Raw genomic sequence first — 14,793 nt, 5'->3', positions numbered from 1 at the left:
ATAATGTCAAGTAAAATAATCATGGATGACAATGACTAAAAACTGTCAATTAACAAATGAAGCGTTTTCCTTGTAAAGAAACCATACAGTTAGCCAGCGAAAAGAAGAAGAAGAAAAAAAAGACAAAACAAAAATAAACTGCACACTTCTGAACTGTTTGTTTAGAGTGACCCTTCCTGAATTCATTTTTTTCCTCACATCACACACCTAATGGTAAATAAAGTTCCAGATCGTTGCGGTTTAAACACGTGGCGAATTGTCTCAAGATCGTATAGTTTGCTGAAACTTATGCAATGCTGCCTCCTACAGGCTACTGGACACCATAGAGGCAGACGTAAAATACATTGCGACAATCCAACCACGCTGTTCGTTCACACACACCTGTTTTTATGCAGTCTTTGGTTCACACACAACGCACTTTCTTTGTATGCCTACACGTTAACTGCTCAGTAACACTGAAACCGCCTTACGTAGCAGTGTGAAGTATAGACCTGTTATCATTGTATGCTTAGTTAAGTGATCATCTGCGACAGTCTAGCACCCTTGCGCAGTTTTACAGAGACACCCCTATATTTTCATCGTGCAAAACTCTGCTCCAGGCATTGCTCCGAACCGATTGCGCCACTGGAGCCTGTGCGTCTCACTGCAGTAACACGGGTCATGAGTGTAGAGCCATTTCTTATTTTGTGACAAAGGAGGAGACTGTACACAACTGTCCGAATAAAAGTCGAATATAACAGTTTTTAAAAGCACACACCCTGGTTCACTTTTAATGATTTTACACTTTCAAATAAAACAGATTTTACACTTTCAAATAAAATATAACATAAATACCGATTCTTACAGCATATCGCAATTGTTTCCCAATGTGATTTACCAGGTAATATACATCAATGGCCTGAAATCACATCACATGTCAACAATTTATCTCTACTCTTTCGATTTATGCAATTTTCCAACATATCAAAGCGTTGACCGCATATGTAGCAGCTGATATGCGATCTAAATAAAATTAGAAGGTAACAAAGATAAAGATCAATCAATCTTCCCCGACTCCGCCCACAGTGGTATCGTTTCCCAAAAACTTAGCCTACTGCAACTTATAAAATTGTTCTCTAATCGTCACGATAACGACAACTCCTGCCTTGATCGTTTGGTAAGTCTAAAAAGGCATTTAATCTTAATTATATTTCATTTGTGTGTGTGTGTGTGTGTGTGCCAGAGATATATAGGGTTAATATAATGTGTTTATTCCACTAGAATTCATCATTAACTGGACAGAATTGGAGAACATTGTATTGCACAGCCTATCTCAAAGTATATCTGGAGTTTTCTCAGTGTTTTAGAGTTATTGACATTATGTTAACACAATATTAATTTACTTTTAGCTTTGCTTCTCATCATGAGTAACATCACCTCCTGCCCTGAACCTCAGACCCTTGTTTCTTCCGTTTTAACGCCCATTCTCATTGTGGAGCTCATCTTTGGTTTGCCTGGAAATGTCTTTGCTCTGTGGATTTTGTTCTTCAGGTCTCCATGGAAAGCCTGCAATGTGTATCTCTTCTGCATGGTGATATCTGACCTCCTACTCTTCACTGGACTGCCTTTCCGCATAGATTATCTCTTTCGTGGTGAAGACTGGATATTTGGCGAATCCTTTTGCCGTCTCATTTTATACATCATATCAGTAAACCACTCAGCAAGCATGGCTTTCATGTCAATTTTGGCCGTGGACCGATTCCTCAAGATTCTCCACCCACACCATCGCCTTTGTCGAATGAGTGCGAGACAAGCAATAATGTTGGTTAGCATGGTTTGGACGAGTGTTCTACTTTTTCGTCTCCCACCCGCCCTGAACCTGGTTCTCACACCACAGAAAAACTCATCAAAGCTCATATGCCATAGTTTTTTCTCATGGACATGGCCATCAGTTCAAATGAAGATATATGACTCAGTACAGCTGGTAGAGGTCCTGCTAGCATTTGCACTGGTGCTCTTCTGTTTTGTGAGGGTTTTCTCTCACGTCCACAGTCGCCAGGTGGCTCACCGCAGGCTGACGCGAGCAGTGAGATTGCTTCTGTTTCTTGTGATCATGTTTGTTCTGTGTTTCCTGCCTAGAGTCACTTTTGGCATCTTCCTTCAAGTGTTTTCCTGTTCAGAATTACTCATGGTGTGTTTTCATGCCTCTTTAGCTTTAACCTACATGAACAGTGCACTGGATCCAGTGATCTACTGCCACATTAACGCTTGGTACCGTGACACCCTGAAGGGCACATCCAACTCACTGGGGCTAACAAAGTTCATGATGAGTTCGAAAACGAACAAAAAACGTTGATCTACCTGGTTAACTGCTTTTTCATGCAAGCAATGTGTTGTGTCTTAAAGGTATAGTTCATGTAATAATTAAAATTAATTCATTTACTCCTATACTTCCAAACTTATATGACTTTATTTCAACAATAAGAATGTTTCAACTTTTTTTCCTGAATATCTTCCTTTGTTTTTTACAAAAGTCATACTGGTTTGAAAAAACCTGAGGGTGAGAAAAAGAAAAATGAATTTTTATGTGAACTTTCCCTTTAAAAGTGAACTTATTAATTATTTTGCACAATAAGTTATAAATGTTATACTGTATGACTTTGCATAGTTTGTTGTAATTTTTTCTGCCTGTATTTATAACCAACATGCATAATCAATTGCTTTAATATTATTACACAGATGCACAAACTGTCCTGCACTTTTTTAATTTAGCATTTTCCAGTAAATGTGTGACACACAATGAAATACAACAGAAAAGTATGAGGCATAGAAAACAAAATAGCTTATTATTTACTGTCACATGCTGTCACATTGCCCTTTGAATTCAAAAAAGCCAATGATTTTCTTCCTTAAAAACATCCAAAGGGTATTACTGGCATCTGAAAGAGTCTTCAATGTCCAGGGGAACAGAACCTTAAAGTCCTGAATGAATATTTAAGAGTTGCAAAGACTCCACAAATCATTACAACATCTCCAGCTAAAAGAATCTATTGAACATGCTCTCAGTTAAGACCACCTAATAGCCAGTTACTCAACATACAATCCAGTCCTCGATTATTAACACAATATAAAAACAGCACACAAACATGTACTTGTCATGATACGCACAGAGGACATAGATAAATAAAGGAAACCATTCAATGCAGAGCTAACTGAATTTACAAAGAGTACACTTACACTTCCCAAAAGAGTCTGTTGAGTGGTCAGCATTGATCTGTACATGATACACATTTGTGGCAAGGCCACTTGTGGAACCCTGTAAGTTTAGTTCCCAAAGCCATGGATTCTCATCAAATAAGTGCTTAGAGCTAATGTTATAAGCTGCTGAATGGTAAAAGTGTTTGTATTGAAACTTAATGAGCAATCAGTTCTTGGGAAGATATTGAAAACAAGGGCTTCAGGCTGCTGTCCAAGAGAATTCTGAATATACAAGCATCATTTTAGACGGGGTCATTAGCTAAGTGCTTTATCATTGTGAGCCTTTTGTCCTGAAGAGGAAGCGAAAGTTCAAGAAGAAGTCGGATATACAGAATAAGTTGTGTGTCTTAGTGGTTTGTTGCCTGTGCAGTGCAGAGATATGCAGCAAACGAGAAAGTGACAGAACAGGCTTGAGGGAACAATGCAGATGTGGGTCAGTCATGGATGACGATTGGGCCTCGCATCCGTAAACTGGGGTGAGGGGGCGCCAGGACAGGCACCTGCGCTGGCCCCTGGGGGACCCTGCGCAGGCTGATCTGCTCACATGGCTGTCTACACGCTCTTCGTAACTGTGAACGGGAGAGCAGCCTTCTGGCTTTCCTGAGAGGAACAGGAAGATAAAACACAACATATCATTGTCTTCAAGAATGTAATCTTTCAAAACTTACATTTAACAGTACACAAATTGTACTTTTTTTGGTTTGATTTGTGATGGAACTGGATAAATGTATGTATTTTTACTATAATTGATGTAGCAATGCAAGATATAAGGAAAAAAATATTGTTATCCTTGAAATCTAATTTAACGGACCTGGTAGTTGTATTTTTTTATTTATTTCCTAAATAACAGCAGCAAAATATTAATATATGATTTCTGAAGCATCATGTGTCACTGTAGACTAGAGTAATGATCCTGAAAATGTTTTCCATAAAAGGAATAAATTACATTTTATAGAAAAACATTTTTTAATTGTCTTAAATTGTAATAATATTCACAATATTACTTTATTTTTGATCAAATGCAGCCTCATTGGGCATGAGAGACTTCTTTCAAAATCTCACCAAGCTAAACTTTTGAACAGAGTAGTGTATTAATTATTAAATATTTAAAATATATATGGTATTGATTATATATTTTAAATTATTAAAGTACAACTGTAACGAGTCATTGGAATAATTTAGAATGTAAGTATCATGGAATCCCCTGTGCTGTGCAATAATTTGTGTGCGACAGGATATTTCTAAAATATTGTGACAGGAAAAACACAAGAACAACTAACAAGCGTTAAAGGGGGGGTGAAATGCTATTTCATGCATACTGAGTTTTTTACACTGTTAAAGAGTTGGATTCCCATGCTAAACATGGACAAAGTTTCAAAAATTATGTTGTACGTTTGAAGGAGTATTTCTGTTCCAAAAATACTCCTTCCGGTTTGTCACAAGTTTCGGAAAGTTTTTTTCGAGTATGGCTCTTTGTGACGTTAGATGGAGCGGAATTTCCTTATATGGGTCCTAAGGCACTTCTGCCGGAAGAGCGCGCGCTCCCGTATAGCAGAGCAATGACAGGCTGAGCACAGACATTCACTGATCAGAGCGAGAGCGTGGCGAAATGTCACAAAAGAAGTGTGTTTTTGGTTGCGAGGGCAAGACAACCCTGCACAGATTACCAAAAAAAAAAAAAAACAGCATTAAGGGACCAGTGGATGGAGTTTATTTTTACAGAGCATCAACGGAGTTGTGCAAGTGTTTTTGTTTGTTCCCTGCATTTCGAAGATGCTTGTTCACATACGGATTTGTGTATCGTTTATTTCTTAAGGATGATGCAATCCCAAGGAAAAAGGGTCACGATCGTGTGTTGGAACCGCAGGCGGTGAGTAAAACTGCTTAAAATATCTCTGCCTCCTTGTTAGTGCGTCTGCCTCCCATGCCAGAGACCCGGGTTCGAGCCCCGCTCGGAGCGAGTCATTGCTGCTGCTGCTCTCGTTCAGTTTCAGCCTCGGGATCTGATTCTGGATCATAAATAAACGGCTGAATCTGACTGTTAGCCATTGTTTGTTTTGGATGATGTTTTTTGTTCCTCACGGTAATGTCACAACTTCCAAACGCTCTCAACGAGAAAGCCTACTCGCGCTAGTGATTCTTTAGCTCCGCCCACACGTCACGCCTCCAGCGGCTCATGTTTTTCCGAAAAAAATCAACACAGACTATTTTTTTTTATAAATATAATAAAACTAAAGACTTTTTGGAGATATGAAGGATGCCGTACTACTCTATCGGCACTCAAGATTAACAGGATATTGAGTGAAAATGAGCATTTCACCCCCCCTTTACCATATTTTGGAAGCTTTGCAATGTGAGGGGTGAATGATCACATTTACTTGCATGTAAAATATCAAGAAAGGAATTTAAATTGAAACTGTACAGCTTTGGTTTTCCTGTGTGAACCACATAGTACAATTTTGTTTACCTCGAAATGTTGCAGATAAAAGAGATTGTAATTATTAAAGGGATACTCCACCCCAAAATGAATATTTTGTCATTAATCACTTACCACCATGTCATTCCATACTTGTATTCGTCTTCTCAAGCCTCCCGGTTTTCATCCAAAATATCTTAAATTGTGCTCTGAATGCAAACAAAGCTTTCATAGGTTTGGAATGACATGGGGGTAAGTGATCAATGACAAAATTTTCATTTTGGGGTGGAGTAACCCTTTAAGCAAAATGACATTAATCAACATGGCTTAGTGACATAAACAATGCTCTATTCATGATCAGGTCCATATAACAAAGAGAAATGAAAGAATTGCCTGGGTCTAATATTCAAGCAAAATGAATGAGGGCGACAGGCATCCACAGGGGACAGCCCTAAGATTAGATTGGCCATAATGAAAGAACAACAAATGAATAATGATGTGCTAGAATTTTCTGTGTACAGTATGTGTGCTTGCATTTATAGCACATGTGTTTACATTATAAATCACGCAACATTAACACAAATACATTCATCACCACCATAGAGCCTTGATATGACTATGATTAGGTCGTATGCGTTTACCACTGATGCATTTGATTCATTCTTTTGCAAAGCAACAGCAAACTTTTAATTCTGCAAATAGTCCAGAATGAGAAACATTCAAATCTAATATATTTGCTATCTATTTTAACATCAGCTCAAACATTAGAGTACCATTTCAGCCAGAGAGACTCCTGCCAGTCTGGTGTAAACCAGGCTGAGCCCCAGACCAGATCTCATTTGTCCCTGGGTCTCTTGCCTAGTTAAAGGCTATTTTTTTTTCAGAGCAGGGGGGCTTAATTTAGCCTAGAATCTGCTCCAGTGCTGGAGGCCATAGGGAGCTGTGCAAGTCATAGCTCATATGGATATGGCTGCTGTGGCGAGGCATTTTTCTTCAAGCTCCAGCTCACGCCTACTCCTCAATGCCAAAGATATTAAAACCAATCCCTTGCTGCTGTGGGTGAACTATTATGACTATCTGACTTCTGTCTGTCCGATCTACATTAAGCATAAAAACACATTTTGCAGGTTGAGGCGTCAAAAGCCACCAGAAGGGTGTTAATCGAGTGTCTCTTTCGGTCATACATTTTATACATGTTGCAAGACTCCACAGGTAATGTGGTTTAGGCTTGGTGTGCGGTGCATGTGATCTTACCATGTTCAGGTGTCTAACAGCTGCAGCAACAAAACGAGACAAGCAAAGAGTCACTAAAAATAGTCAAAAACATTTTGATCCATGAAACAACAGGGCAAATCATGTGTCCAATTCCCACTGCTCCAAATAACATCTTCATTTGCAATTCATTTGAACTTTAATTTAATCAGAATCTAACTAGAACTTAAGAAACACTTCACATCCAGCCTACTGTAAACTCCAAAAGCAAACAGGGATTTCATTAGCATTGTGGATGTGTTAAATTCATGCAGTCTTACATATTTGGTAAAGTGAGACTTTAATGTCTGCAGCTCCTAATCCTTTCATATTGCTTTTTCAGTTGACTGAGAATTACCAGCAAATAATAAGTTAATCTTTTCATCATATTACTGCAAAATGATGGAGGATGGCTGTGGAGAGACCATCTCCAGTCTAAATAACTCTGCCGAACAACTCTACTGATAAATGTTGCTAAGACTCTACATTGTTATAAGGGAATAAAAAAAGGTCTGCATAATTCTGCAAGGAAGTGAGACAAGTACACTGGTGATCGAAAGTTTGGACACAAACTACATTAAATTAAAACTAAATTAAAAAAAAAAAAAAAAAAAAAAAAAAAGCAAAGCAAAGCAAAATAATAAACAATAAATAATAATAATAAAAAAATGATGCTATTTTCAAGCATTTAAGCACAATGGGTTTAAGGATTATGAGAATACTTAAAATCTAAAGAATAAATACATAAAAAGTTTTGTGTGTTCAAACTTTTGACCGGTAGTGTGTGTGTTTGTGAAGTGTTGGGTTACCTGTGGAGTCTCATCTCTCTGGATTAAAACTAACCTCAATCTGCATCAAAAATCATAAGTTTTTGTTGTTGTTGTTGTCTCTCCATGCCACCACAGATTAATGGGATCATGGGTATTGTTAATTATAGGATCTCAGTTATTGAAAAATTGTCCCTGACATCCGAGATTGACTCGCCCATTTCCTACACTGACAACTCCAGCTTAGACCCTCTCACCCGCCTCTGTCACTGGGTATGACCAATGCAGTAATTACACATGTGCCAATCCTTGTCACCAAGATCAGTCACTCTTAGATGAAGGTTGAATCAAAATGATGGAAACTTAATCAGATGTGTCAAACCATCTCAGGGGATAATCTCTGCAGGTGCCAATCATTGGAAGAACAAGGTAAGGACTGCTTTTTGACATGGAGTGTGTCTGCCCTGCTGTTTTCTATTAAATTGTTCTCTAGGTTATATACAGGCCTAACCAAATAAGCTAACCAATATGATCGTGCTCAAATGTGTATTTCAGTGTCCCAGTTTGGGTTTTTGAGCAATGCAACGCCATGGGAAATACTGGCAAAATGGATAGCGAGGTCAGTTTGCACACCTCGTCTCTCGGGAAACCAGGAAGAAGCTGTCATCGGGAGCATCGATCCAGTTAGGTCGTCTCTTGCGGAGCATCAGGCCACTGCCACGGAGGTTGGAGGCACCAGTGCCACTTCCATTATGCTGCTAAAAGAGGGAAGGAGATGGGAATCTCAAAAATATTTCAAAATACTTCTGGCCATTGATGCACTTTTGCAAACCTTTTGTAAAAGAGTTAGTGACTGACTATATGCCCTCAGAGGACTTCAGTACTCATTTTATAGTGAGCATAAAAGATGCATAGAAGCTCAGGAGTCTCAAATGCAAAAAAAAAAAAAAAAAAAAAAAAATATTAAAAATAAAAATAAAAATCATAAATTGGAAGAGCACCTTGTCAAAAAAAAATTCACATATATTTAATTAGTGTTGCTATAGGTTTAAGTTTTTTTTTCATTTGAAATCGATCATTTTTCTTAGTGAAAGGTAACCAGTGGCTGGTTATTATTCTAACCTTGTTGGTGTCTCTCACTAACTTAGTTACTCCCCACAGAACAGACTTGTAATAATTTTTAAAGAAGCACACACACACACACACCTAACACTCTAATAACAAAGCAGTATTCTTATATTGGTGTCCTAGCTTCAAACTCATCTATACATTTGTTTGGTCCCACAAGACGCAAATAATATGTACAGAGATAAACAATAAAGCAATTTTTAATCTACTTCAGTTTTAGAAATGATAGGGCAAAAATAAGGTGAAGATCCATCCACTATATTTACATTATTCATCTCATGGACGAACAGTGAGCGGCTTTATGTTTGTTTGCTGTCTCTCACTTCTCATTTCCATCTCACCCAGCCGCAATAATCTGTGGGAAACCTCTGAGGCTGGAGATTGAAGCTGTCACTTGAACCAATTCACAGCACCAACAGTATCTGCATTTGAATATGTTATAAGATAGAATCTCTCACTCTCAGCAACACAAATGCTAGAACGTCATTGTCTTCCAGTCCTGATGAAAAAGACACTAATAATATATGAGACCTAGCTGCTTTAGTCTAAACCAGTGATATCCAACCCGATCTCACGGAAATTCGTACAATTAGTATGAATTTGTACGAATGACCTACACCTAACCCCGCCCCTAAACCTAACCGTCACTGGGGTCGTATAAAATCGTATGAGTGAGGTCGTACAAATTCGTACAAATAAGCCACCTCGTAAAATACGTACGAATTGGTCGTGAGATAGCGTTGGTGATTTCAGTGTATCAAGTCATTGTTACTTACCAGAATGGGTCCCGCAATATGGGCTGGATTTTCTATGACAAAAAAAAGAAAAAAAAGAAGTGTGGTTATATTATTAACATCAGGAGGTTCTTTAGATTATTAACATGTTCTTCACACTTAAAAAACAAAACAATGGTTCTTTTAAGAACTGTTTGCATGTTCTTTGAGGAACCAAAAAGCACTTCAAAACCTTCCTTTTGGAAGCTTTATTTTAAAAAGTGAATAAAGATTGTGTCAAAAAAGCTGGAATGTTCTTTGAAGAACCTGAAAAGGTTATTCTATGTCTTCTATAGCATCACTGACAAAACCCCCGTTTTGGAACTATTCTTTTTAAGAGTGCTATGTATTTTAACTGGAAACCCACCTAGTCCTGGAGCACTGGCTCTCCTTTCTGCAGATTCAACCCTGCTGTGGTGATGATAGCTCCGTTTTCCCAACATGCCATGTGGGCCATGACTGGGAAGAGATGAAAGTAGGCGTCGTGGGGGCTGCACCTGTAGGCCAGGGGTGCGATGTGGCCGTTGAACATGGGTTGGCGGACGAGTCTCTGAAATAACAGAATTCACTGTGATCTGAGGGTTACTGCTCAATGGAGGGAGTTCTAATGTTGTGTGGCTTACCAAGATACTGCAAGATGCTGGTCAGGGTGCTCCTCGGGGAAGATTTGGGCTTCATAGGTCGCCCTGTCATGCCCTCTGACACCCGGATCATATCTATTCATTGACCGGGAGTACAGAACAGACAAACGGAGATAGAAGCAAGTCAAAGAGCAAGACAGAGACATTCACACTTAGACACCAACATGAGGCATTCTGAACAGGCTGGCTTGATGGATGCCACGGTGATACACCAACCCTGCGGTGACTAATCTTTCTGACCAGGCAAAGATTTTCATGGGAGCAGCAAGCAGAGTCAAATCTCATTTACTGCTCGGTTCGTTCTGTAGGCCCTAGTGAACATATTTCTTCCCGCTGAACTCCAGAACATTGATCTGACCACAGTGAACTCATTAAAATCACTCCAACTTTCTTTGGTTCGTTTTAAAATTCATTAAAACTCCAGAGGAGTGCAAGTTGTTTAAAGCCATTCTCTTCAAGCAGTTCTTCTTGTCGACTTGGCAAACCTGGAGAGAAGCTGTCTTGAAGATATACTGATTTAACTCCAATTCATTACCCCTTCAACAATATATCGAATGTGGAGAAAAAACATCGCTGAACTGGGTGATGCATTATCTACTGACACAAAATCCATTCAATTGAATGAACCCGTGCCTTTGGGGAAGTGCTAGAATAGCAGTTCTCTGACTTTTATGTGCATAACGAACTGTTTTCTTCACCTTTGAATCCTCATTGTTGCCAATGTGTTTTATTAAACTCTCATGATTCATAGTGTAATTTTGTATGCCACATTTCAACGCACTGAACCTGATTATTTCATGATTAACATGCACAATCTCTGATGGGCAGGCAAGATATTGAACATAACCTTGTTAGCTAGCATGTTGGATGAGGTTGGAAAGAGGAAAACAAATGCAATGTTGCATTCACAGTGACTTCGTATGAGTGTGTGTGCGTGAAGGCAAGACAGGAGCCGATGGAGTTCATGCTGTTGGAGAGGTCACATGATTGCTGCTCTGCTTGGCCTGTCGGTGTGCGTGCAAAACAGTGATGGACAGGTACACGAGACACATGAAACTACAAGGACTCAGATAGGATGGTTTCAGCCATGGTTTTATTTGTGTTTTGGTTGCCCACAAGACATTCACACAAAGAAAAATAAAAGAGAGAGACAAACCAAAGAGCATGCGGCCCCCACCAGGGTCCTTCGTGCTTCAGGACACGTCAGAACAACTTCTTATGGGTGGGGATAAATACAGACGTGTTTGGGGTGGAGACAGAGGTGGAATGGAAGCATAGAATGGAGGTTTCACTTGATGGGAATGGGGGCAATGCAAAAACTGAGTGGAAAAACTTTCGATTGGATAGATGCGGAGCAGGTGTTTGGAATCGACTCCCTGTAAAAGTGACCTATTTACAAGTGCCTGTCAGGAGGAAACAGCTGGCCTGGCTACCATGATCTGTAACCTCATCTTTGGGCTTGTTTAAAACTGTGTTGCATATTCGGGGGTGTTGAGTTTGTGATGTATTTGAAAAATATGAGATGCATCGTTCCCTTTCATTGCAACTCAGTGTTTCATTAATTAAAATCAACTCACATGCACTCTATGGAAAATAATAAAACAAATCATTTAAGAACCCCAGAAATCTTAAATTATTGCCATCATTGCAGATCCTTCCCTTTAAAACTGCTGGTCAAGGGCCATTTCTCTTTTCAGTGCCAACGTAACACTTCCCAAGACACAAAGTGCTAATCATTCACTGCTATTGACCAACTTCCTCAACATTTTAAAATTGGGCTTTTGACAAATTACAGACTTGTGTGCAAACTCTTAAGAGAACAAACTTCAGATCTTAAATATCAGAATAACAAAGGGAATTTATGTCTACCCTTGTTCCAACTGCATGACTCAATATTTCGTAAACACCGCTTTCCAACTTATTGAACATCTAATTAATTAGATCATAAACCGCACCAAAAATGAGACTGATAGTCCATCATCCTGGCATTACTGAAAAGCACAATAGAAAAATTACTTTAACAACACTTCATCATCTTATTACATGCATACATGCCTCTGAACTGCCTGTCAACTTAAGCTACCAAATGATTGATCGGTTGCACATGTAATAATTCATTTAGCTATTCCACCTCATGAAATATTGTTTTGTATAGCAGTCTGCTACAATAAAATAAAGACATATTCTTCCCTTAGGGAATGTTCTCTGTACAATCAGTGATGAAACTGTATTCAGAGGCAGTTCAGTGGTAACAACAAAAATTATAATCCACACTCAGAAGATACATATTTCTTAAAATTTTTCTGACGGGGATAGTATTTGAACTGTAAATCTTCTGTAAAACACACCACTATGATTTTTTTTTCTTCTTAACCCTAATAATTAATTTGATATCAGTTAAAGAATAAAATGCACATTTTATAATGGGTCAGTAAAAATGTAAATTTAAAAAAGCCAAAAGCTTCAAGTTAAACATGTACATGTTGAATGAGTGTATTTCCTTGTACGAACTGTACTATGTTTTTAGGTTTGATCAAGCAGTTTTGGGTATAATCTTTTGGAAATTAACTAAAATTAAAGAAAGATCACAGACTGACATTAGAGGGTGTTTGTTCTGTGCAATAGCGAAATAATCCTTCTGCCTAAACCAACTGTACTGAGAATGTCCCAACACCACAAACTATTGTCAAACACTCTAGACTAGCCATGAAGTCTTTTTTTTTGTCCAGTCTAAGAGTGACTATTCACAAATTTACAATATTTACACACAAAAAATATATACACACGTTTTTGACTTTACACACTAATATCCCATACTCTGCAAATCCAACTTTATAGCCCTAAAATCCTCCCAAAATACACAAAAATATATCCCATTCCCTTTCAATGGTGGTGCCAATTTAATTAAAACAATACAAGTGGAGTGTAGGAAATGAGATTTAGAGAAAAAAAGATCCAAAACCAAAGCAGCTTATAAGAAGACTTTCAGCAAAAAAAAAAAAAAAAAAAAATCTTTAACTTTACACCAGTACCCTTAGTCATTTAAGTACATCAGTGTGCAAAATATAGCTTTCTTAAGGCAAAGTTTTTCAAGTCTCCCATTGAATCTTTTAATAAATATAAGGCTCAGGCTACGATATGCATGTCAAGTAAATTTACAATGTACGATAAATCAGGCATAACAGGGCATCTTCTAAGTCTTTGTGTGTGTGTGATGTGTGCATACAAAACTCTCTTCAGCAAACTGAGAGAAGTGCTAAAAAATGTGCTTATGTTCCCTTTAAACATCATAAAATCCTTAGTGTGTGGGGGGCGTTCAATTTGAAATGAAAAGATGATTGAAACACAAAATATGGAGGACAGGCAGTCTTTATTGGAAATGGGGTGGGGAGAATACAAAAACCAAAAATATAATAAAATATAATAACAATAATAATAATAATAATAATAAAAACCGTACAAGACAAGATGGATGGGAGGAATGACAGCAAGATGTGGACAGGTGTGGTCGGGGAACAGAGCGGGTGGGACAGTGTGGGTGGTTGTGTGTGTTTGCACGGGAGGCTGAAGTTAGGAATTTAAAGAGCTCTTACACTCCGCCTTTATGGCACCACAGTTAATGGGCACAAATGGGCGGCGCGCGGCCCGGCGCAGTCTGATGAGATCGCGGCACATGTGACGCGCCAGCTTGGTGAGGCGTGTGGCCTGCAAGAGGAACGCCTGCTTAGTCTTAGTGGACGATTTGGGACTGCCGCTGTTCCTTATCGGAACCATGTGGGAAGACTGACGGGCGCCATGGCCACGAGAACGCACCTCCTGTGAAGAGACAGACAATGAAAGAAATGAAGGATTAATATAAGAAAAACTATCAAAATAAAGAGGAACGGTGGGAAAACAGCAGAAAGTGAAAGAATATCAACGGCTTATTTAAAGTTTTGAGACGAGATCTGATGTCTCCTTGACCACTGTTCATTCACGTCCAGGATGATAGGTTTTTGTGCCAATCACAATGTGTTTTTATTTTACAATGTGTGTTAATTTTGACTCTCAAAAATATTTTTTTTAAAAATGACATTCATACAATGATAACACTTTTCAATAACATTAGTTAAATCCAATAGAGAAAATATGCAGGCAATGAAAAGTCTTTTTTTTATAATATTTTACATTTAGGTTAATGTTCGTTTCTATGAATACATTTTTAACAATGCATAATTTTATATATTATGAACAAGAATTAAATACTGACCAGTAGAATTTCTTATTGAAAACATTTTAAGTATTCTTTTACGAACAGAAAGTTTAGGTACTGGGTACGATTAGGAATGGAGAATATGTTCATGCAGTACATGTGCATTCTAAGTACTAATAAACATACAATATGTAAATAATAAGCAACTAGATAACAGTAAGAACCGCTCCCTATAAAAGTGTTACAGAGAGTTTAAAAGAAGGGCATTGTTTCAAATAACAGTGATTTTATAAATGTCACTACTGTCACTTCAGAACAATTTAATGCATCCTTGTGGAATTAAATTATTCATTAAAAAAAACAAAGATGTGCCTCAATGCAGATTCAA

At 38.2% G+C, this 14,793-nt stretch overlaps 2 protein-coding genes across 4 annotated transcripts in view; one reads left to right on the top strand and one right to left on the bottom strand.

Moving 5' to 3' along the window:
- The first annotated feature begins 1,090 nt into the window (after positions 1-1,090).
- On the top strand, positions 1,091-2,447 carry LOC113056139 (oxoeicosanoid receptor 1-like). The gene is made up of 2 exons (XM_026222682.1): positions 1,091-1,156; positions 1,389-2,447. Exon 2 carries the CDS (start codon positions 1,403-1,405, stop codon positions 2,333-2,335), a length of 933 nt encoding a protein of 310 aa, XP_026078467.1. The 5' UTR covers positions 1,091-1,156; positions 1,389-1,402; the 3' UTR covers positions 2,336-2,447.
- A 282-nt stretch (positions 2,448-2,729) lies between these two features.
- LOC113056138 (metastasis-associated protein MTA3-like) overlaps positions 2,730-14,793 on the bottom strand; it is a 28,022-nt gene continuing 15,958 nt past the window's right edge. The window contains exons 14-20 of one of the 3 annotated variants that reach the window (XM_026222681.1): positions 13,807-14,029; positions 10,196-10,288; positions 9,940-10,122; positions 9,576-9,607; positions 8,305-8,429; positions 6,908-6,927; positions 3,738-3,837 (exon numbers count right to left, since the gene is read on the bottom strand). In XM_026222681.1, the coding sequence (XP_026078466.1) occupies positions 6,921-6,927; positions 8,305-8,429; positions 9,576-9,607; positions 9,940-10,122; positions 10,196-10,288; positions 13,807-14,029 (663 nt within the window). In that variant the 3' untranslated portion in view covers positions 3,738-3,837; positions 6,908-6,920. Of the gene's footprint in view, positions 3,838-6,907; positions 6,928-8,304; positions 8,430-9,575; positions 9,608-9,939; positions 10,123-10,195; positions 10,289-13,806; positions 14,030-14,793 lie in introns of all 3 variants that reach the window. The other 2 variants (XM_026222678.1, XM_026222679.1) reach the window with 2 other exon arrangements.

Source organism: Carassius auratus, chromosome 37 (genome assembly GCF_003368295.1).
Source record: "Carassius auratus strain Wakin chromosome 37, ASM336829v1, whole genome shotgun sequence".
In the NCBI taxonomy this organism is placed as follows: domain Eukaryota; kingdom Metazoa; phylum Chordata; class Actinopteri; order Cypriniformes; family Cyprinidae; genus Carassius; species Carassius auratus.
Note: the sequence above shows the minus strand (reverse complement) of the source record. Positions and strands in the feature narration are given on the sequence as shown.

Excerpts from the sequence above, each read along its gene's own strand:
- LOC113056139 (XM_026222682.1), top strand. The coding sequence starts at position 1,403 with ATGAGTAACATCACCTCCTGCCCTGAACCTCAGACCCTTGTTTCTTCC.